Source organism: Mus pahari, chromosome 5 (assembly GCF_900095145.1).
Source record: "Mus pahari chromosome 5, PAHARI_EIJ_v1.1, whole genome shotgun sequence".
NCBI classification, from domain to species: Eukaryota; Metazoa; Chordata; class Mammalia; order Rodentia; family Muridae; genus Mus; species Mus pahari.
In genome coordinates this window covers 15,286,777-15,311,038 of record NC_034594.1, presented here as the reverse complement: position 1 = coordinate 15,311,038, position 24,262 = coordinate 15,286,777, and the positions used below count along the sequence as shown (strand labels likewise).

General features: G+C 47.8%; 1 protein-coding gene across 2 annotated transcripts; it reads right to left on the bottom strand.

The window, feature by feature from the left end:
- Positions 1-6,486: 6,486 nt before the first annotated feature.
- On the bottom strand, positions 6,487-16,103 carry Amer3 (APC membrane recruitment protein 3). Of its 2 annotated transcripts, none has more exons than XM_021198693.2 (2): positions 16,056-16,103; positions 6,487-9,158 (listed from the first exon to the last, which is right to left on the bottom strand). In XM_021198693.2, exon 2 carries the CDS (start codon positions 9,137-9,139, stop codon positions 6,797-6,799), a length of 2,343 nt encoding a protein of 780 aa, XP_021054352.1. In that variant the 5' UTR covers positions 9,140-9,158; positions 16,056-16,103; the 3' UTR covers positions 6,487-6,796. The 2 variants fall into 2 exon arrangements, with proteins under 2 accessions (XP_021054352.1, XP_029394742.1); XM_029538882.1 differs by lacking the exon at positions 16,056-16,103 and adding an exon at positions 14,689-14,777.
- Between the last annotated feature and the right edge of the window lie 8,159 nt (positions 16,104-24,262).

Genomic DNA, 24,262 nt, shown 5'->3' with positions numbered 1-24,262 from the left:
CGAATGTGATCTTCCACAGTTGCTTCCATTTTCTGGACAATGATGTGCCCCTAATCCCATCTTGTATGCTTGCCATATTTTCTTTGTCCACACCTCTGTGGGTGGGTATCTGGTTTCAATAGTTGGGTTTTATACTTGGTGGTGCAGTGGTGTGGAATACCTACCTCTGTGGTACAGAGGGCATGGTAGACAGGTGAGGTAAGTTAAGTCACAGATGTACCAGGAGACGGCTCAGCAGCAGCAGCAGCAGCATCCCAAGGTCCCACAGCATGCTGGGATGACCCCACAAACATAAGGGAATGGTGTCCTTTGGGGGCAAACTGGATCACTGATGCTTGGTGAAGGGCTATACTTTCCTTCTTTACACTGTTCTCTTTGGGAACAGTTATAAGAAGGCACACAAATTAGGCAGGGTTCTTTAAAGGAACAGACCCCATCGAATGTGTCTGGGTTTGTGGTGGTTTGAGTAAGAATGGCCTTCATAGGCTCATATATTTGAATGCTTAGCCACCAGGAAGTGACACTATTTAAAAGGATTAGAAGGATTAAAAGGTATGGCCTTGTTAGAGGACATGAGTCACTGGGGGTTAGGCTTTGAGGTTTCAAAAACCTACACAAAGCCTGATCTCTGTCTCTCTTTTTATCTAACTCTTTTCTCTCTCTCTCTCTCTCTCTCTCTCTCTCTCTCTCTCTCTCTCTCTCTCTCTCTCTCTCCTCTTTCTCTCTGTTGCTCTTTCTCTTTCCCTTCCTCACTCCTCCCACCGTTCTCTCTCCTGTTACCTGTGGCTCAGGATGTAGAACTCTCACCCACTTCTTCAGCATCATGTCTGCTGGCATGCCCTGCCATGCTCCCCACCATGGTGATAACAGCCTAAGTCTCTGAAACTGTAAGCAAGCTCCCAACTACAAGCTTCCTTTTTGTAAGAGTTGCTGTGGTCACGGTGTCTCTTCACAGCAGTAGAACAATGGCTAAGACACTATCCTATAAGGAGAGTTATTAGACTGACTTACACAACGCAGGCTGGGTAGCTCAGGAATGGCCGCCTGTGTTCTCAGTCTGGCACTGAAGGCCTGGAGGGTTTCTGAAAAGCTCCTAGTTGGTCTGAAAAGCTGAAGAAGCTCATGGAGGATGGTAGCCACACAGGGATAAGCATACCAGCAAGAGGCAAAGAGAGCAACAGAGGACACTGTTTTTGTGTGAACCTTTCTAAGTCTAGACCAGCAGGCAACAGGTGTAGCCAGCACACTCTGAGGGAAGAGCAACTCCCTTCTGTTAACCCTTCCTGGGAACACTCTCACAGACCTGCTAGAGGTGAGTTGCTTTGGCCATGCTAGGTCTTGTCATGTTGACAAGGTTAGCCACTGCAATAGGCACAGTGGTCTGCCACCTTGCTGACCTTCTGCTGTTCGTAGGGAGTCTCTTCCTCTGTCCTTTCCTCTTAACCTAACAAGGTCAATATACTTCAGGTGAGCTTATTCCCAACAGCAGGTAAGTGGGTCTTTATATATTTTTACCAATGTTATGATTGGTTTTTTTTTTTCATCTTATGTTCCTATTTAAAGTAACTGTTGGCATTGTTGGAGTAAAATCTACCATTTTCTACCATGAATACCATTAGTTCATGTATTAATTTTCTATTCAGGGTTTTTAAAAGGCTTTCTCCTCGATCCTGTTTTCTTTGTTGTTAAATACCTTACATGATTCTATTTTTATTTTTATCTCATCATACCACTATGACCCTTTTAAAAATGTTAGTGGTTGTTCCAAGGCCTACAATGCACACTTCACTTCCTCCTCTTCCTCCTCCTCCTCTTCCTCCTCCTCCTCCTGCTTCTGCTTCTGCTTTTTTTTCCCCAAGACAAGGTCTTTCAGTATAACTCTGGCTGTCCTGGAACTCACTCTGTAGAGTTAGCCTCAAAGATCCCCTGCCCCTGCCCCTGCCTCTGCCTCTTGAGTGCTGGAATTAAAGTCATGACCACCAAGCCCTGCTACAATGTATTTATGTATTTTTGATTTATCAGTACCCTACCCCTAACAGAGCCAACTATTCATTTTCTAGGACCCATAAATGGCAGCCCTAGATGTAACCCGGGACTCTTGAGCAATCTCATTAGAGCACACTGCACCCTTAGAACATAACTACCTTGTACTCTTGCTTTTGAATAAAATCCTTTGCTGCTTTGCCATCTGTGTGTACATTTCTTTTTTTTTTTAAAGATTTATTTATTTATTATATGTAAGTACACTGTAGCTGTCTTCAGACACCCCAGAAGAGGGCATCAGATCTTATTACGGATGGTTATGAGCCACCATGTGGTTGCTGGGATTTGAACTCACGACCTTTGGAAGAGCAATTGGTGCTCTTAACCACTGAACTATCTCTCCACCTGTGTGTACATTTCAATTCTTTGAAACAGACATCAGGAACCTGAGATACAAGTGATCCAGACAATGACTACCAGTAACACAGTATAACATCAGGACCCCAGAATCTTGTATGTTGCTCATTTTAAAAAAGAATTAAAATGTATTAAAATTTAAAAACACTTCTTTGGGCTAACAAGATGCCTCAAAGGATACAAGATATTGCTACAGAAGCCTGACAACCTGAGTTTGATTCCTAAAACCAACAAGTTGTTCTCTGACCTCCATGCTTCAGAGGGGTTGAGGAGTGTCTTGGTCACTATCCCATCTGTGTGAAGAGGTGAAAAGACACTAAGACCAAAGCAACTCTTATAAAAGAAGACATTTAATTGGGGGCTTGCTTACAGTTTTAGAGATTTAGTCTATCATCATCACGGTGGGAAACATGGCAGCATCCACTGGGCTGGGGAAGTAGCTGAGAGCTTACATCCTGATCCAATGGATGAAAAAGAGACTGTGTACTTGGCATAGACTTTTGGAATCAACCCCTTTCTTCCTTCAGGCCACATACTTCCTCCAACGTGGCCTCACCTCTTAGTCCTTCTAATCCTTTCAAATAATGCCACTCCCTGGTGACTAAGCATTCAATTTATGATGGTTCCAATGGGAGCCATTCTCATTCAAACAACCACAAGGATAAAGGACAGAAATTTGCTTACTATTTGGCTTCCTATGTCATACAACCCCTCCTTTTTTTTCTCCTGTGCATTTCTTCCTTTCATTTTTAAGACTATTTTTTAGTCTTCATTATCCATATGCCTGTGCCTTCATGGGGATATGTACGCCTGAGCACAGGTACTGGCAGAGGCAGATGTCATGGGCTTCAGATCCCTGGCAGTGGCATGACAGGTGACTGTGAGGCACCTGACGTGGGTGCTGGGGACCAAAGTCAGGTGCTCTGCAAGAGCAGTGTGGACTGTGAACAGCCGAGCCATCTCTCCCGCCCCTCACGCATTTCTTCTATCACATGAAATAAAACGATAAAACAGGAACTAGGAAGCTGAGAACTGCTCCTTGCAGGTACCTTCTGCTTGTCCTGCCTTCACACCTTCCATGCTAAGGTCTCTCAGACCCTTTCCATGCCCTGCACCAACTCACTCTCCCTCTCACCTACTCTAGGCCTCGCTCGGTATGCCCCACCCCCAGAGCTCTATCCTGACTTGCTCTCCCAGGGTTGTGTAAAATCCATAGTCATACATGAATGAGTTGTGCAGAAATAGCCAGAGAGAGGCAGAGGCTGCACAAACTTGAAGATCTGGGTTTCTATGTCCAGCAACCACATAAAAATCTGGGTATGACCACGTACACCTGTATGCCCAGAGCTATGGCAAGCAGAGACAGGAGGACTGTTGCCGTGTCAGCCTAGCCTCGGGTTCACTGAGAGACCCTGCCTAAAAGGAATAAGTGAAGAATGATATTGAACAGAAGACCAATGTCTACCCTCGAATCTGTCCCTGGCTTCCAGGTGTGCACACATGGGCACATACACCTGCACACACACACACACACACACACACGCATGCATGCACACACACGCACGCACACACATGCATATACACCATCCACATAGTCACACATAAAAGAAAAAAAGTGACCAGAAAGTTCAGAAGAGGAGGGGGCAGATTTCTTCTACTTCCAGAACTTGATTAGCACCTTAGCTGACCCTAAAGTCCCTTTCCAGTGGGTCACACATGGAGACTGCCTGTGTTGGTACTTGTTTGGCCTGACAGAGGTCATCCTGAGTCCTGGGTGTTGAGAAAGATGATCCAGAATTACACAACCCTCCTCCTTTCTCCCTGACCCTGGATCTAGCACAGACCCAGAAGAAAAACCTCAGGGGTGCTGCGTTTGTAAAGTATTCCCTACCCAGGGGCAGAACCACAGCGCCGAGTTCCTATCGCTCTGTTGCTGAACCGCTGTAGACCACACTGGATCTGCATCCATGTTGATTCTGTAATTTATAGTGCTCTTGAGTCTGAATGGTTTAATCTCCATCACTTCAAGGTTCTGCATCACAAGCCACAGTAAGTATATACTATCCTCTGCTGTGGGAAGAGATCTGGATTTCAATCAGACTCCTGGTGTGTGTGTGTGTGTGTGTGTGTGTGTGTGTGTGTGTGTACATGTGTGTGCATGCATTCATGTGCATGCATTCATATGCGTGTGTGCATGCATGTGTGTGTATGTGTGCACATTTGTGCCTATGCATGTGTGTGTACATGTGCATGCCTGTGTATGCATGTGTGTGTTTATGTTTGTGTGTGTGTATATGTGCATGTGTGAGTGTGCCTGTGTGTGCATGTGTGTGTTTGTGTCTCTCTGTGTGTGTCCATCCGGATGCTGAATTTCAGAGATGCATGTATCTCTGTTTCTTTGCCTGTGTTGGAATTACAGGCCCACATTGACATAGCTGACTATTATGTGGCTGCTGGAGCTCTAGACTCAGGTCATCACACTTGTGTGGCAGGCACATTACCCCCAACCCACTTCGCCAGCCCCAAGCTCCTGTTAAACCTCAATACTGCTTCTCTCTAAATATGAGGCCCAGAGTCACCAAGAGAGCAGAAAAGAACACACAACATCTTAACAATACAGTCTTTCAAAAAAAGTATTTACTGAGCACTTTCTCTGTCAGGTACAGCACAGAGCCCCAAACTGCTATGCAGTTCCAGAACCTACTGCATAGCAGAGCTTTTATAGTAGGCTTTGGAAGGGATCTGAACCCCCTACCAGCACTCACTACTTGTGTATGTAGATCACACAAGCTGTGCCTGGTCCTCAAGTCTGAAAATGAGCATAATTTACCTCAGACTGCTGCAGGGGTCATGCAGAATGTTCTTCTATCTGTCACTTACTCAAAGCCAGGCTCAGTGATGTCATTATGATGTCATGATGGAGTCTGGGTCCTAGGAGAAGATGTGGCTTCCCAGGTGAATGCCCCTGTGCTTCCTTGTGTCCAGGTTCACATGGCCACAACCTTGATGTCTGTTTTTAACCTACAGCCCTCATCTCACTGCACACAGTAGGCAGCCTTAGAGAGCTGTTGGAGCCAATGGTCACAAGAGCCTTTCTAGCCTGAAGTGGAGCGCTCAGGTCCTGAATATGTGATATCAATGGGACTTCAGTGCTTGCCTGGAATTCCTGTACCTCTCCATAGACACTCTGTATGAAGTGTGGCCTCTCCAGGAACCTGTCTACATATGGTCTGGGTGACAAATTTTACAGCTACCTGTCAAGTCCTTATCCTCTGCCTGCCGCTGTGTTATTTCTGCTGAGGTAGAATCAAATCCTTGACAGTGAGGATGGGCCCTCTGTCCCTGCCCTCATGCTGGGTCAGAAATGATGTCTCCCCTTCCTGGGGATAGCAGTCAGCAGGTCCGTTCCTGTTTCTGGATGTCTGGGTTCAGTGCATGTTTTGCTTTTGGGTTAGGGGTGGTGAGCACAGCTTCATTCAGAGAGTTCCCTGGAGGCGAGATGGCCACGCTGGGAGTGGAAAGGGCAGAAGATAAGGCCTTTGCAACTCCAAGGCAGAATGGCAGAGGTGGGGAGAACAGGGGGTGTCTGCCCACCCAAGGCCTCAGAGAACAAGCTGAAGGAAGTGCTCAGGATCACCTAGGACAGAACCTATTGGTCAGGCAGGGTCTGGTCAGCCCTGGCAAAGCTGTGCACATATACCATGCTGGAGGCTCCAGGCTCCTGCTGAGATAGGGCCGGTCCTTGTCATTCCCAAAGAGAAGCACTGTGACACTGCGGTGTATTTTGGTCTCCTTTCCTGGGGAAAGAGTAGGCTTGGATGAGGCCAGCAGGTCCTTGTGAACTCAGCCTCATGAGATTTTCTGCCTCCCAAGCCGTGGCTCTCGTCCTTTTCCTGTACCTCAAGCAGATGGATTGGCTACCCCTGTCTTCATTTACAACGCGAACTGCTTTCTGGCCATCGTCTGTCCTTATGGCATGAGGGGCAGCTCCCAGCAGTCTTTAGCCCCAGGCTCAGGCAGGGATCCCTTCATCTGATCCCCTATCCCCCCCGCCCCACATGCCTGAGTGCAGCCATCTTTACCCCAAACACAATCCTCACACCAGAAATAAATAAATAAATAAGATTCTGGTCCTTGGTTCTCCTGAATGAGGTCATGCATATGCAACTCCTGAAGTGTGTGAGCCCATCCTGTAGGTGAGCCTGAGCCATTCATCGCCAGCTTGTAAGTTCACACTTGTAAGTTATCCACAAGAGGTCCATATCAGGTCAGAAGACCATAGCAACATTTCATGGCCCAAGGGAAGGAGTGACTTACCGCTGTTCACTGTCCAAAGAGAACCGCAGGACTTCTGGACAATAGCCACAGAGACGGGGCACCAGGGGCCCAGAGTAGCTCAGGACCCCACTGAACCCCTATGTGGCACTTGCTCTGGAGCCCTGGGGCAGAGCTGCTGAGGCTGGGTGTCCACAGAGGAACATGCTTGGGTACCTAGCCTGGGGGGTTCCAACTTGAGCTGGTTCAGGTCCAGGACTAGGTCATGGCATTTCTGGTCCTGTGGGCTGGCTGAGGAGGAAAGGCCACAGCCGCCTGCTTCATTGGGCTTGTTGCTTATTGGTTTCTTTTGCACAGTGTTGGGACCCCAAGCCTGAGGCTTCCAGAAGAGCCCATTGCCCTTATCCGGTCTGGGAGAATGGCTGTCTGGATAGATTTGCAGGGCTGCCACATGGGTCACACAGCCTACGAGCATGGGCCCTGGATCAAGAGCACTTCCTCCGTGCCCTGGTCTTAAGGGGCCTTGAGAACACCTCAGGTTTCCAGGTGTCCCAAGTTCCTTCTGCGAGCTGAGACAGGTGGCGGAGGTCACAGCTTTGCTGTTCCTGGAAATGCTTGTCATGGTTGCTTCAGAGGAGGACTGGCCTTCAGAGAAGTCTTGTGTCCCTTCCTCTAGAGAGTCATTCTTAGATGGAGTCTTACTACCCCTTGTGGGCTCTCCTAGGACCTCATATGCTCTAACTTGCAAGCCTTTGGTTCCTGAATGTGCCCAGGGCTCCTGCCTGCTGGCTGGAAAGCATGCCCTGGCCTGGTCCTCCCTGCCTTTCACACCCACCGATGCTCCTCTGAGAACTCTATGGGGGTCAGGTGGGGCAGCAGGCTCCCTTAGGACAAGGGCAGGGGTAGGGGCAGGGGTAGATGCAGGGGTAGGAGCAGTGGCCGGTGGGGTTCTGCGCAGCCAGTTGACAATGCCCATGGTAATGGCAAGTTCTGTGTCACAGAGCTTCAGCAAACATTCCTTGCCCTTCCAGGTACTCTGTAGGAAACCCTGGCTGAGCAAGTCAGGGCCTGGCGCTGGCGCCAGGTTCTCCTCAGCTCCCACGCGGAAGCTGCACATAGACAACGGGGTCCCCAGGGCAGGCCCCGAGAGACTCTCAGACACACAGTCATCCTCCAGGATTGGGCCAACAGGGGCCTCGCTGGGGTCATAGAATAGTTCGTAGAGGGCGTCCCCACTGTAGCTGTCCCTGGGGAAAGCGGCTGCAGGCGTGCCTGGGCTCGCAGCTTCCTTCTTCTCCTCCTCGAGGCCTGGAGAGAAGGAGTCATAGTAACCTTCATCGCTTGTGGACACAGATTCTGGCTGTTCACTTTTGGGGGTACCAGTGTCTATGGAGCTGGCTTTGGAACCGCTGGGGGGACCCCTGCAAGGGAACAGGGGCAGTTCAGCTAACCCAGATGTGTCTAGCCTGGGCTGGGCTGTTTCTGTCCCTTGGGGACTCGTCAACCATGGGCCCATCAGGGCACGCTGCTGCTGCTGCACAGAGCGATTCACACTGTCCCAGAACTTGGTGAAGTCTGATGCTTCATTCTGGGCAGGTGACATCAGCTGTTCCATACTACCCTGGGAGGGGTCACAGGGAGACTTGCAGTCCAGAGCCTGAGGTGAATGGGCTGGGCTCTCTGGGCCGTCCTTCAGCTCCACAGATGGCATCGAGCTCCCATCTGCAAAGATCTCCCCACAACCTGTAAGTGAATCGAAGCTTTTCAGTGAGGCCACATCCTCACACAGGGCGCTGCAGAGGTCAAAGGGTGAGTCATGTAGAAACTCACTGTCAGACAGGTCCTGGCATAGGCTATCCAGCCCCAGCCCCTCACCCATGGAGAGGAAAGTCTTGCCTTGCTGCGCTGGGATCCCGGTGGGCGAGAGGGTCTTCCCCTTGGCTGAGAGTGAGGCCAAGTTCTCAGTCTTGCTTCTGCGCATGTGAAATAGGTTTCGAAAGCACTTCTTGGACCTTTTCAGAGAAATCCTTTTTCTCGGGATGCTCTTAGCCACAGCTGGCACGAAGGGCATCTGGGGCACAAAGTGGCGGTAGTCGATCATACGCTGACCTCCTGGGGTCTCTGAGAAGCTTGTGCTACCTACCATCTGCCCTGTGGGGGCCGCCGCCTTTACAGCCCCTGGAACATTGTCATGAGTCTTACTCTTGCGCACCAACTTGAAGGTGGTTCCACAGAGGGGTACGGGACCCCCTTCAGGATCAGACAGGACCTCTTTGTTGGGGCACCGGCCGTACCCTTGGGCACAGGGACTTGTTTGGGAGCCCTTCTCGCCATAGGCTCGCTGCTGCTCTCCCAGCAACAGTGACCACTTGTCTGGGTCCTCCTTGGCTGGCGAGTCTATGAGTTTCTCGTGGGAAATCTGCACGCTAGATTTGATGAAGGTCTTTCCTCTCCTCAGCTCCATGTTGGCAGTCTTCTTACCACTGTGGAAGAGAGCAGAGGGCACATAGTATCGATGATGGTTACGGTTTACTGTCAGCTTTCCTGGATTTAGAATCCTCGGGAAAACACTTCTTTTGGTGTGTCTGTGAGAGATGTTTTATGATTGGGTCATTTGAGATGGAAAGGCGCACCCTGGATTTGGAGAACATGCCATGGGCCCCAGACTCAATGGAAAAAGGAGATGACACACTGAGAAGTAGGAGCCGACTCTTTCTGCTTGTTGATGGTGGATACAATGTGACCAGAAGCAACCAGCCTCTTGCTCCCGGCACCAAGCCTTCCTCACCATCCCCTCAAATGGTAAGTCAAAACAGACCCATTCTTAAGTTGCTTTTGGAAGGTATATTATTACTGCAACAAGGAGAGAAGCCAGGGGCTGGAGAGATGGCTCAACAGTTAAGACCACTGACTGCTTGCTCTTCCAGAGGTCCTGAGTTCAATTCCCAGCAACCACATGGTGACTCAACCATCTGCAATGGAATCCAATGCCCTCTTCTGGTGTGTCTGAAGACAGCAATAGCGACGTCGTCCTCACATACATAAAATAACTAAATCTTTTAAAAAGGAGAAGGAGGAAGAGGGGGGGAGGAGGAGGAGGAGGAGAAGAAGAAGAAAGAAGAAGAAGAAGAAGAAGAAGAAGAAGAAGAAGAAGAAGAAGAAGAAGAAGAAGAAGAAGAAGAAGAAGAAGAAGAAAGTAAGCCAATGCTGTGTGCAAAATTAGCACTAGTGGATTCTCCATGAAGAGGGAAAGAAGAAAGAGAAACAGGATGCCATCTTTTACATTCAGGTTGCCCAAGCACTCTTTGAGCTCTCCAGTCAATTATAACAACACCCACTATCTGTTAAGTAGCTATTCCTTCCCAACTGAAACACTCTCTCCTGGGCAGCCAGGGAAGGCTCCTTAACCCATAGAAAGTAAACAAGTCCTGCAATATCCTGAAATTTACAAGACTCACAAGGGCACACACACTCCAGGATATACAAGCAGTAACAGTGATAACCAGCTGAGCTGCCTGCAAGTTGTGCAAACAGCCTTGGAGTCACCACCACCCCTGAAAGGGACACCCTGCCTACCCTGTTAGAAGTTACCCAATGAAGACGCTGGTTCGAACATCAGGCTACAGTGGAATGATTTGTTTAGTCTGGCAAGCTGCTGATGTCTGTTTGGCTCACCCCAAGAAAAGTTGCATAGCACCTACCCTTACCACATCCTCAGGAGGAACATCTCAGCCACCTAAGTATATAATGTGGAGGAGTCAATGAAGTAGGATGCCTCCCAGACCTGAAGCAGTGGACCATCAAGGGAGGACTAGGCATCTGCTGGGGAAAGTAAGACTCAGTCTGTACCGAGGCTCTCAAGCAAGAGGCAGCCAAAAAAAATCTCACAGGGTTTGCAAAACGTAAGCCAGAGGAGGAGGGAATCTCATGGCAGCACAGCATGGCACATGTCACAGAATATCATGGACCAGAAAGTCAGGCAGCTGTCACTGACAGATATCGCCTGGAGGCCATCTAGAGATGGTTTCTGAGGACCAGGCTGAGTTCATTGCAGAAGATGCTCCAGTCAGCACTGGGAGTCGGGGGAGGGGGGTTGCTGGGTGGTGAATGTGCTCCTGACTTGATTGTTCTGTCATAGCTGGGCCTTACCAGGCTGCATCCCAGGGTCCCAGAAGTGTGAGTATGCGGAAGCAGGGACATTAAGGAGGCTGGCCTTGCAGAATCGATGAGGAGAAAGGAGCCACAAGAGGCTGACCAAAGAGACTGAGGCTAGAGAAAGGGGAATGCTGTTCTAGAAGTGGAGTCACGGAGTCTTCCAAAGGAAAAAAATGCCAGGCTTCAGGAACCACGTAAAAAGAAGGCAGGATGGGAGTCCTGACACTGGAGACCAAAGGGCTGGCTTGTAAGAGAAGAATCTGGTTTAGAACATGCAGCCCTTAGGTTAGGTGTATACAGCAGGAGGACCCTAGCAAGAAATGGAAAACCAGCGCATGGCTGAGGAACCTTCTGAGCTCTTTCCCCAGCCCTAGCAGAAACTCTCTCAGCCTGTGGCCTGAAGGTTAGCCTGTCTGCCTGGCTAGAGATACTGAGGCTGAGGTCTTTCGGTCTCTACGACTGCTTTGTGGTCACCCCCTGCATTTGTTCATCCCAGCCCCATCCTGTGAGGAGGGCTTGCAGCAGGTTCAGCCCTATAAACTGCCCCCAAAGAAGCCTCCTGGTTGCCTCTAGAGGGCAGCAGGAAAGCCACCTGGCAGTCAGGGCTGGCCAGAGTCCCGGAAGTGCCCCTGCATGCATGCAGCTTCAAGTGGGCAAAGCCAGCATCACAGGAACATCACGGGGCAAGCTGACTGCACTACTGCCACCTGCTTGCACCTGGGGATAGCACTTTCTCCTGTCCAAGTGACATCTGGGACTTTTGGCTGGGGGACAAGACAAGTAGTCTGCATTGTTCAGGAGAGCCACAGAGCACAGGCTTAGAGCTCCCGCTGTGTGGCTTCTTTAGTCACAGCACACTAGCTCTTGGGCACAGTGCCTCAGGTGCCACCGTGGCTTTTCAGTCTCCTGGGAGATGGATGGGCACCATGCCTCAGGCATCAGGGTTGCTGTTCAGTTTGTTGGGAGATGGCGAGGGCCCAAGTCTTTTCCATCCTGACCCTGCAGATTTCTCCTCAGAACATTCTGCCCCTCACATTCCTTTACAGGTTTGGTGGGCTCTAATGCACATGGCAAAGTGCTTATTATGCAGGGTCTAGTGGCAAGGGACTCAACTTGAGCATTGCTAATACCCACCTAACCAAGCAGAAAGTTTGGCCCCTATGCTTACAAGGGACAAACTACTGTAATCATCACTTTACAAAGTATGGGTTCAGGACTGGAGAAATGACTTAGCGGTTAAGAGCACGTGCTGCTCTCTCAGAAGACCAGAGTGTGGTTCCTAGCACCCACGCTGGAGAGTTCACAATCACCTGTAACTCCCAGTTCTGGGAGAAGGGGGTGCAGGTATGACCCTGTCTCCTCACCTCTTCAGGTATTTGCACATACATGCACATACTCATACATGCACATACTCATACATGCACATACTCATACATGCACATACTCATGCATGCATATACTCATACATGCACATACTCATACATGCACATACTCCCTCATACATGCACATCAATAAAAATTAAAAGAATTCCTTTTCTAAAATTCAACTTTAGAAAAGCCAATAAACTGACCCATTGGTAGTAAAGCTGGGACTTGAACCCCTGAACCAACGATCAAGATCTCTACCTCCCTCCTTCAACCTCTCATCACTCAGTAGCCCAGGCTAGCCTTGAATACTTCATTCTACTGCCTCAGCCTCTAGAGTACCAGGATTACAGGTTATGTACTACCACATCCCACTAGAACTATCTTTTGTGAGAAACCTATAAATAGATAAATAAATGTGTTCTCAATAGGAATTCTGGAAAACACAATGAAGGTAAAGACTTCAGGTTGCAAGCCTAACATGAATTAGAAAAATCATAGCTTTTATAATTTAGAAAAATTTATAATTGAAAACAGTGTGATTTTAAAGGAGATATTTGTTACAGGATATCTAGCTTACTCATGTTTCTCAGTGTTGGACGAGAATATTTTAGTCACTGTATCCCTGGAAGTCATTTCACCCAGCTACAATAAAGATTATTTCACTGTATGCAAAATTTTGCACCTGTAAGAATTAAGCTGTTTAGACTGAGATCTCTTTCAGAAAAAAAAGATATGCGTTTCCAATCTGCAGAGTGGTCACGTGAGCTAAAATCAGGAAAGGGTGGGCAGTTCATTCCATTCTGAACTTAGAGTGTGATCCTCCCAGGACAATGATACAGAGGACTGGACTCCATTAGAGTGATATAGCCAGGACCTCGTAAGCTTCATTGTCCCTGTGCATGCGATAAGAGTGAGTAGCAACCTTCAAGACAGCACACTGGAGACCTCAGTCCTAGGCAGCGGCCTGTCACTCCCATCAGTGTTCACATCAAAATGTCTAATCCAGCCTGTCTTTGGAAATCTATCCTGTTACTTTATCCAGCCTTTCTCTTTGGACATGGGAGCCTTCTGCCCGATGGGAAGCTGACTGAGCAGTGACCTTCTACAACAGCTTTCGGAAGCAGAGACGGATTTACGTGAACGGCCAGATACTAAACCAGCACTGCCTGGGGGCAGAGGCTAACCATCTTTAGCTTCTCAGCCAGAAAAACCGTGCACTCTGTTTTATAACCCTGTGGCTAACAGCCTGTCAGTCTGTGGAAACTCATGACAGGTCCAAAGGAAGTAGGTGGTACCTCCCTTGTAGTCTTTGGAGCTTAGCCACCACTTATACTTTATTCTAGTGCTTGCTGTTGCTCTGGAGCAAGATTTAAAGGTTTTCAAAGCCCAGGGCTTCACCTGTAGCAGACAATTGTATACACTATTGCATGTGTGTGTCTGTCTGTGTGTGTGTCTATGTATTTATATGTGCATGTGTATATGTATGTATATGTGTGTGTATGTATGTGTGTGTACATGTGTATGTTGTATGTGTATCTGTGTATGTGTGTGTGCATGCATGAGTGTGTGTGTGTGTGTGTGTGTGTGTGTGAGAGAGAGAGAGAGAGAGAGAGAGAGAGACCTGTGGACATGGAGATCAGAGGTCAACTTCCAGTGTCATTCATTCCTCAGGAGCCATCATCCACTTTGCTATTGAAACAATACCTCACTGGGACCTGGAGCTTGCTGAGCAAGCTAGACTGACAGTGAGCGCCCAAGGATCTACCTGCCTCCCTAAGTTTAGAGATTTCAAGTCTATGCCACTGTGACTGGATTTTTATGTGGCTCCTGGGGACTGAAGCCAGCTCCTCGGACTTGCTTGAAATCTTAGCAAAATCATTACTGCGTGCACGCGCTAAGGTACCATGACGCATGTGAAGAGACCAGAAGACAAGCTACCATGGTCTGATCTTTCCTTCCACTGTGCGGGTCCAAGGAATCCAACTCAGGTCATCAGGCGCTGCAGAAAGGGTTTTTTTAACTCACCAAGTCATCTGAGAGGGTTCTTTAACTGACCAAGTTACCAACTTCCCAGTCTCTGTGGAAAGTCTCTGAGACTCAGACCTCCAACTCTGCTGACAGGTAATGATGGCATTACGTATTTAAATGAAGTGTTTTCTGTGTTTGAAACACCTTGGCCATATGTTTCATTTGATGAATTTTTTTTTTTTTTTGTTTTTTGTTTTTCGAGACAGGGTTTCTCTGTATAGCCCTGGCTGTCCTGGAACTCACTTTGTAGACCAGGCTGGCCTCGAACTCAGAAATCCGCCTGCCTCTGCCTCCCAAGTGCTGAGATTAAAGGCATGCGCCACCACGCCCGGCTTTGATGAAATTTCATACACTTCAGATTCCTAAAAAGGATGTTGGGTCTGGAAATTTTAATTCTACAGATGCAATTTATGCTAATAATTTTCGAAGACAGGCCCCCAACTACACCAAGCAGCCCCTCACCTCTCAGAGGAACCTTTGCATTGCATGAGATCGGAACCCATGCAGGACATTTATTTAATCAATCCGTTCTCTTTTAAGGATGTGAAAACCTAAAAGACAGCAGAAGGCCTTCAGTCAGGAGACACAGGAAGCGTATTCTAGATAGTGGGCACACCCTGCAAAGGGCCCCGGGGACACAGGAAGCGCATTCTAGATAGTGGGTACACCCTGCAAAGGGCCCCGGGGACAAGGAAGACAGACATTTAATCATGGATGCAGTGGTGACTGAACAAGCAATGGGAACAGGCCAAGAGATCAGTCACGAGGCCACATCTGACCTAAGGACCCTGGAAGGTGTGTGAGGAGCTACAGGTGAAAGTGGAAAATTGGGACAAGAGAGAAGTGGGGGAGAGGGTAGTGAATCTGAAACTACACCAGCAGAAAGGCAATCACAGAGGTGTTCATTCCTGCTTCTGACTCTCAGAACACCAGGACAGGCGTTTACTACAAAATGAATACTTCATGAAGCGACCTCTCTATCTTTTCCATATAGTGACAATTTTTGATCAGTTATCTAGGATTTTCTACCCCCCACCCCCCACCCTTGGAAAGTAATCCTGAACCTTCTTTTCTTTTTGTGTGAAAAAAAAAAAAATCTTATAGAGCAAAACTAAGAAGAAAAAAAAACAAGCCTTCAAGTGACCACACAGCCTGTAGTTTTTTAGCTTTTGAAATGCTCGCCCCTCCCCTCCCCCCAAACCCCAGCAGGTCACAGCAGGCTGTTAACTATGAAGAGGTGTCACATTTAAAGAGCAGCCTTAGGTGAGGTACCTTGCCCAGCGACTTCATTGGGGTTGGGATGAGGTAGCAAAAGCTAGGGGGCAGTAGTTTGTCTCTGTGGCAGAGTGCCTTGTTGCTGGTGTGAAGGCCCAAGTGAGATGGAAAAGCTCTCGTGTTCTGGGGTGGGGGTGGGGATGGTAATAAAGCAGAAATAGAATCTGCAGCGAGAACCACCCACTCCCACACTGGGGAGACAATGGGCCCTATGGGTGAAGGTCCTGGCCCACGTCCTCCTAGAGAGCTCTGCCAAATGGACAGATGGACCACTATAATCTTACTTGTTCTTCCCCAGACCCCTCGTCGCGGTGACAGGGTTTTTCGCATTCCCTAACCCAAACCTAACCCAGTCACTGAGCTCAGCCCCAGGCCCCACGCATCCTCTCTGGGCGCCGCGGAGTGGAGGGAGTGCCCATCTAGGGCCCCTTCACTCTCCCACCCATCACAGAGAATGCACTCAAACATTTCCCGGTTCCCCCTCTCCCCCCAGCTCCCGATGAGGACCAACGAGGCAGGGACCCACGCAGCCTCTCGGGGCCTCAGCCACTTACCGCCGGGGCTGGGGAGTGTCGCAGGGCGCGGCCGTGCCCGAGCCAGGCAGCGAGTGCGCGCCCGAGTCTCGCGTCAGCACCACGGCCAGCTCCAGGTTCCGCGCCGCCGTGGGGGGCGGGCCTCCGGGCACCCGCGCGCACCACCAGCCTTGGCTCCGCCGGGCTTGGGAGGGCGGTGACCAGAGGATGCTGGCGAGCAGCGGAGGAGCGAGGGGACTCAGCCGCCACTGCGCCGCCGCCACCCAGAATTGCTGGCTTTGTTCTAGCTCTCTCCCTCTGCCCACCTAGCTGCTCCCATAATGCTGTGGGTTTTGCATCCCTAAACCCCTGTGGTCCTCAGTCTGGGGGTCCTGTATACCAGGAGACTACAGGTGTGGGTGCCCCGCCCTCCTGCATCCCGAAGGTCCAGGACCCGCTAACTCCAGCTCTCTCCAAAAGACGATGTCACACACAGCCTTTCTAGCTGTCTTACTGAAGATTCGGGATTCTAAGGCTTGGAAGAATGAGCAAGTCAATGTGGGGAGGCCAAGTGGGGTATTCTAGGATCTTCCTTATATCCCCTTCTTGGAGCTGATTTCATTATGATTTTCTTCCTGGAAGAAAAATCATAAATTAAAAGAGACATTTCCTTTCCACGCACTTACTATGTGGTCTGCTGATGCTATCCCCTGCTGCAGCCCAAAAGACCATACAGAAACGATTTGGGGAACCCCTCCCGGAGAACTGAGGACGAGGGCCCCCAGGCTGGTCCAGTGTCCAGGGCTGAGCTGTCAGGTGGGGATAAAGGGTAAAGAAACTCCGCTTCCGTTTAGGCGGTCTTGTCTCCTGCCCCGGTGGACCCGAGGGTGGGGAGCTTAACTGCTTCTGTTTGTGAAAGGCTGATCTCAATAGGGGGCTAGTCACAAGCCTGAGCAGGCTGAAGCACAGTTGCAAAGGAGCCAGTTAGGATTAGGCTGAGAACCAGGAAATAAGAGGGTCGGTGACTGACAAAGACTACGCATTTCCTTGAGCCAGAAGGCTCCCTCTCTGTCCTACATCTAAAAAGTCCCGCACTCAAGGTATTTCCAACCTTTTGGTCTGCAGTGCTTTGGCAAGCCATAACCAGTTGAAACTTCTCTCTGATAAGTCAACAAGCTCTGCCAGCCAGGGGGATGATCCATTTCTAGGTGAGCTACAAGGTTGAATCTTCTTTCTACGCAGTGACTAACTTAGCTACACAAACCTCCCATGAAGTGTGTGGTGTGTGTGTGTGTGCCCTGTGTGGATGTGTGCACATGCGCACACATAGGCCTGTGGAGGCCAAAGGTTGAGTGTCTGCCTCAACAGTTTTACTTAGTTATTGTCTCCGGAGAGTCTCTTACTGAACCCTGGACCGGGAAGCTCATCATTTAGTAGGTCTGCTAGGTCTCATTGACCAAGGATCATCTGATCATCCTCTTGCTCAACACTACCCTCCTCCGCTGCCACACACACACACACACACACACACACACGCACACGCACACATACGCACACACACGCACGCGCACGCGCACGCACGCACACGCGCATGCACATGGGGTTCCTGACCTGCACTGTGGTACCTAGATTTTATGTGGATACTGGAGATTCACACTCATGCTTGGTGTGGCAGGCACTTTAATGGCTGTGCTGCCTGGCTGTGCTGTCTTGCAGACCTTCTGCTATATTTGAAGTGTGACTGAAACTATGTTCTCTCTTTTCTTTTCTTTTTTCTTTTCTTTTCTTTTCTTTTCTGACACTGGTTCCTGGTTACTTCATTGCCCTGAAGGTCAATTCTCTGGCCATTCTCCGTTCAGATTTCCCACACTGTGAGACCAAAAGAGCCAGAGGTCTATGGTGCTAGTAGGTCAACTGCATTAGAGGATTTGCAGAGTTCAGGCCTGCAGCCATGAGGAGCCCACATCTAACAGGTCCTGGGGAAGAATGCACAGATCGCCATACTGTTCCATACTGCTGAGGAAGGTTGGCAGAGCTGGGACTGTCTGTCAAAACTGGAGTAGTTTCAGTTGGAGGTGAATGGTTGGGTCGGGAGGAGGAACCATAACACCAGGGGTGGGCATGGAGTGAGGTATTCTAGTCCTTGGAAAAGACCTGTGCAGAAGGATAGCCCCTTCAATCCCAGGCAGTCTATCCGATGGAGTGACTTATTGCTAGCAGTGGTTTCTTTTAAATTTTATCACAGTTTAGACTTTTCTATCATATTTTAAACAGTAAACAATTTTTTAGTCTTTTGTGTGTATGCATGTTCATGTATGTGAAGGTATACATGTGCACACAAGTAGAATGTACATGGATACAAGTGTGTGTAGAGGCCAGAGGTCAATGTGTCTCTCATGCCTCAGATACCATTCACTTTAATTTTGAGAGAAGAATTCTTACTAATACCCAGGGCTGGCAGATTCAATTAGTTTGACTAGCCAGTGAGCTACAAGATCCATCCCACTCACCAGCACTAGAATTGCAAGACAGCTACATACACACATGCATGTACACACGTGCACACACATACACATGCAATGCATACATACACACATGCACATGCATACATACACACATGCATGCACACACGTACACACATGCACACAATGCATACACATATGCATGCACACATGCATATGCAATGCACACACACAAGCATTCACACACATGCACATGCAATGCATTCACACACATGCACATGCATTGCATACATACATGCATGCACACATGTGCACACACATGTGCACACACAATGAATGCACATGCACATGAAATGCATACACACACATGCATGCACATACACATGCATGCACACACACATGCATGCACACATGTACATGCATGCACACACACACCTACACACATGCATGCATATACATGCACATGCAATGCATACACACATGCACACACAATGCATACAAACATGCATGCATACACACATGCATGCACACACACTCACACACACACACACACACACACCTGGCTTTTGCATTAGACCTGGGAATTGAACACTAGTCCTCATGTTTGTCTGTAAGCACTTTACTGAGTAATTAAATTACATTTAATTTTTAAATGGCCCTTTAATCACAAAAGCTATTAAGTAACTTCTTAAACAAAAAGTGATGAAAATAAATGTATATATAAAAATTAGTTCATACAAATGAGAAACCATACAAAATTACAGTTTAAAAAAAAAAACTGCCTCCATTTTCTTTAGTGCCCTGATAAAATTTTGAATTTTTGCTGACAGTTAAGTATGTGTGTATTTATTCCCAGGTAACATGTTTTTGTGTCATTGACATGTCTGTACCATTACCTAATTTGCACTAAAATATTATAAATAAGTTGACCTTACACACTGAAATATTTTCATATCTGTTTCAAAATGGTATTCTTATTCTGACAACGTCCCTAGTGTCATCTGTTATCAAAAGGGGAATCAGGTTAATTAGTAATTAGAGAAATATAAAAAAGTTAACAATAGTAATTAACACAATGGAGTAACTTTTGCTGAGTGTCATAATGCTATTTTTGGAATCTGTACATGCAGAAACATAAAGAAACATGGGAGAACACTAACAATTCGAGTTTCAACTAACGATTGGAATTTTGTTTAATAACGAACCAGAGAAGACAGAAAACATTGGAAATAACATCCCAATTATCACAGCGTTTCCCCACGTTCTTTGATATGAAGTGAGAGCCACACTTATCTATAGGTGTCAGGGTTTGTTTGGAAGTGCAATTAGGAATTAGGTTGTTCTAGTAAAGGCGGTAGTAAGTTCTCCTTTAAGATCCACAGTTTACTGGCCCTGGTCAGCTGGTTAGATCTAGTATGAGGCATGATTTGCCTTCTGTTGAGAGGGCTGTACATACAGGTAGTCAACTGTTGGTTACCACTGTGACGTGGGAGCCACTATTACCTCTTGGTAGTGTTATTGATCACCTCCCTTCCTTGGTAGTTTGCATAGCACCTTCTGGTACTAGAAAAGCTAGACCTTAGGAAGGGGGGCTTTCAGGTGACAATTCAAATCTGAGTCTATATTGAAGTGTGTGGTGTCTTCTGCCATAGGGACTTACCATTCAAACTCTGGAAGGCAACCAAGGGCAACCTGTCTGTCTGTCTGATTGTTTGTCTATTTGTTTGTTTGTTTGTTGTGTACTGGATTCGTGGTAGCATTTGTCTGGCACAAGGTCTCACCTGGTGCTCCCGGGAATGGGGGTGACCTAACAGGTTTGATAGAACATTTATAGAATGCTTGCTGTTAGCTTCACACAGCAGGTGGGTGCTGCTGTAAATAACCTGGGGGGGGGGGGGGAGGTGGTGAGAATTCACTTCACACCAGGCTTTGAGTGATTGGTTTCCCAGTTCACTCACACACTTCCACCTTCTGATTTCCCCCTACCCCCACCCGAACTAAGCTGCCTCTATTTCTGTCGCTCTGCACACGTCCAAGGTCGTAATTCATTGTTCTGTGAGGCAAGATTGTAAACCTTCAGTGTCTGTGTCCCTGGACTCAGATCTGCCCCTATAGCAAACCTACCTGTTTTCACTGTATGATTTCCTGGGAGCCAGGCAGGCTGTCTCGGAAGGATGCGCGGACAACTTACTCAGTCCTTCCCAGACTGGCATTCTGGCCATGCGAGCCTGCTCACTGCAGACTACCAGAGAAATAAATCTATCGGATCAAACAGCTAGACTGAGCTATGCATCCTGGGAAGATTGGTGGGATGCAGGAAGAGGAAGAAGCCGGGAGTGTGGCGGCTGAGTGGTCCCATCCCTATCCCAACAAAGATATCTGCAAATGTCTCCCTCATGAGAAGGAGGAGCTTTCCAGCCAGCCTTCCTCTTATTTTATTCGATCAGTGCCGCGTTCACATGTACTGTGTTTACACGCCGTAAACAGGGCTGGGAAGGTGGGCAGGCAGGTAAGGCACGGCTGAATTCCTGTGAAAACTGGAGCTCAGATGCCCAGCGCCTTCATAAGTTCTGGGAAGTAAAGACTGAAGATCCGGGCTGGAAAGATGGCTCAGTGGTTAAGAACACTGCTCTTCCAAAGGTCCTGAGTTCAATTTCCAGCAACCACATAGTGGCTCACAACCATCTCTCCTGGTGTGTCTGCAAACAGCTACAGTGCACTCACATATACAAAATAAATAAATATTAAAAAAAAAAAAAAAACCTAAAGATCGGTGGAGCAAGCTTACTCAGTGGTGTCTAGGTTCAAGTGTGGGAGACCCTGCCTCAATATGCAATAGGGGGAGTGATTGAGTAATACCCCCCTAACATCAGCTTCTGACCTCCACATGCACACATACACATACATGTATGCATATTCATACATACATATTCATATTCATCTGCATATTCATACACACACACTCGTGCCCACACACCACACACAAATGTCCCCAGCTATTAGCTACAGATGAGTTCAATAATTTAAGTGAGGAATCCTTCCTTACACAGCATTTTGTTTTCCCTGGAGTTGACCAAGTTAATGTGTCTTTAAATTGCTCCTTTTGGTTTCCAGGTCTCTGTTGTGGCGTATACTACTCACTACAAAAACAAACAGTATAATTTTTTTTGTTGTTGTTGGTTTTAAGATTTTTATTTCATTTCATTTTATTTTATTTATAAGCACACAGACATGCCAGAAGAGGGCACTGGATCCCATTACAGATGGTTGGGAGCCACCATGTGGTTGCTGGGAATTGAACTCAGGACCTCTGGAAGAACAGCCAGTGCTCTTAACCGCTGAGCCATCTCGCCAGCCCAACAGTATTTTTCCTACAGTGTCACAAGCATTCCTAGAGTGTTTGTCTCTCGATTTCCTTTCTGATATTGTGTTGCTGGCTCTGTTTCTGCCTTTGCTGAGCCTTGCTCGCTTCATGCATAGACTTTCTCAGATCATTTCCCTCCTTCTTGGTTAACTCTGGCTTTGCTATAATCTTTATTGCAGAAGCTTCTCTAGGTAAAGTTCTGCACTCGCCAATGTCTAATAACTCTCTCCTATTCTTCAATTCGACTGATCATTTTTACTGAGCTCTTAAACTCTAGGCTAGGAATAATGAAAGCATTGCTGCTTTCTCTACTGTCCTCAAATTCTTTTTCATTATTATTTTTTTTTTTTGGATTTTAAATACATGATATATATGTGGAATTAGGTGGGTACTCACATGCCATGGCATGTGTCTTTGTTAGGATTTCTTTGCTGTGAACAGACACCGTGACTACAGCAACTCTTACAAAAGAAAACATTGAATCGGGGCTGGCTTACAGGTTCAAAGGTTCAGTCCACATCACCATGGCGGGAGACATGGCCGCTGTGCGCAGTCAGACAGAGTGCTGGAGCGTTCTACATCTTGATCCACAAGCAGTCGAAGGAGACCATGTTACACTGAGATTGAGCATAGAAACCCACAAAGCCTGCCCACGTAGTGGCATACTTCCTCTAACAAGGCCACACTTCCTCTAATAGTGCCACTTCCTATGGGTCAAGCATTCAAACACTTGAGTCTCGGGGGACCACTCCCAGTCAAAACTCCCAGTCAAACTGCCACAGCATGCACATGGAGGTCAGAGGGCAACCTCTGGCATTTGTTCCCCACCTTCTACCTCTTTTGTCCTCTGCTGCTATGTACACCAGGCCTGCATAATCTCCACGGACTCCCCTGTCTCCACTTCCAAAGTCAGGTCCTAATGTTTGCAGAGCACATGCTTCACCCCCTGAGCCATCTCTGCAGTCCTACTGTGGCTTCTCCCATCCCCCACCCCCACCCCCACCCCCACCCCTGGAGCTTTTAGCATTTCTCTGGTGTTCTGTCACATACCCATTATGATACTTTGAATATGCTTGGCCTAGGGAGTGGCACTATTAGGAGTAGGTGTGTCACTGTGTGAATGGGCTTTAATGGCCTCATCCTAGGTACCTGGAAGCTAGTCTTCCTTTAGCTGCCTTCAGAACAAGAGATGGAACTCTCAGCTCCTCCAGCCCCATGTCTTCCTGGATGCTGCCATGTTCCCACCTTGATGATAATGGACTGAACCTCTGAACCTGTAAGCCAGTCCCAATTAAGTGCTGTCCTTATAAGAGTTGTCATGGTGTCTGTTCACAGCAGTAAAGCCCTAAGGCACCCATAATTAACTTGATTTTGCTTTTCACCCACTTGTCAAATGTGCTTCTAAAATCTGGATGTTAAACTTGGGGAGGTCTTCTTGAATGTTTTCTAATTCCCTTTTCTCCTTCTGTAACACCTGGGTTCTTTGTTTTGTTTTGTGTTTGTTTGTTTGTTTGTTTGTGAGACAGGGTTTCTCTGTGTAGCCTTGACTGTCCTTGGTCAGGCTGACCTTGAACTCACAGAGATCTAACTGCCTGAACTCATAGAGGTCTGCCTGCCTCTGCCTCCAGAGTTCTGGAATTAAAGGTGTGAACCACCACCACTGGGCTTAATCCTATAATTTTTAATAATGTTTTATTTGGTAGAGGATTTTCCCCCTATTTTAGCTTACATGACAGACATATGTCCCTGTTACTTGCTATTTTTCCTGGCCACATGCTTATTGTGGTTCATCTTCTCTCATGGTGGCTTCCTCCTCTTTCTGTCTCCTGTCTTCTCTCGTCACTTCCTCTTCCTGCATCCCCAGCCAGCTAACTGAAAATTCACCTACCTCTATCTATTACCCAATCACAGGCCTTAGCCTTTTATTCACCAATTAACTTGGGGAGCGTGGTTATATAGCATCATTTGGTATATGTGAGGTATAGCATCCCTGAGGATCTCCCCGTTGGTGAAGCAACCTGATCTTGGGGTCCAGTATTTAGCATTTGAATAAAAGCAGCATCAAAACAATCTCCTACAGGACAAAGCAGCTTTACAGATAGAATACATTTCGCATCTATTCAAAACCTCATATCAGCACTCTGGACTATCAAAGTCTTTCCTTGGTAACTCAGTAACTGTTAAGAAATCTTCATGCTCCAGCCGGGCGTGGTGGCGCACGCCTTTAATCCCAGCACTCGGGAGGCAGAGGCAGGCAGATTTCTGAGTATGAGGCCAGCCTGGACTACAAAGTGAGTTCCAGAACAGCCAGGGCTATACCAAGAAACCCTGTCTCGGAAAGAAAGAAAGAAAGAAAGAAAGAAAGAAAGAAAGAAAGAAAGAAAGAAAGAAAGAAAGAAAGAAAGAAAGAAAGAAAGAAAGAA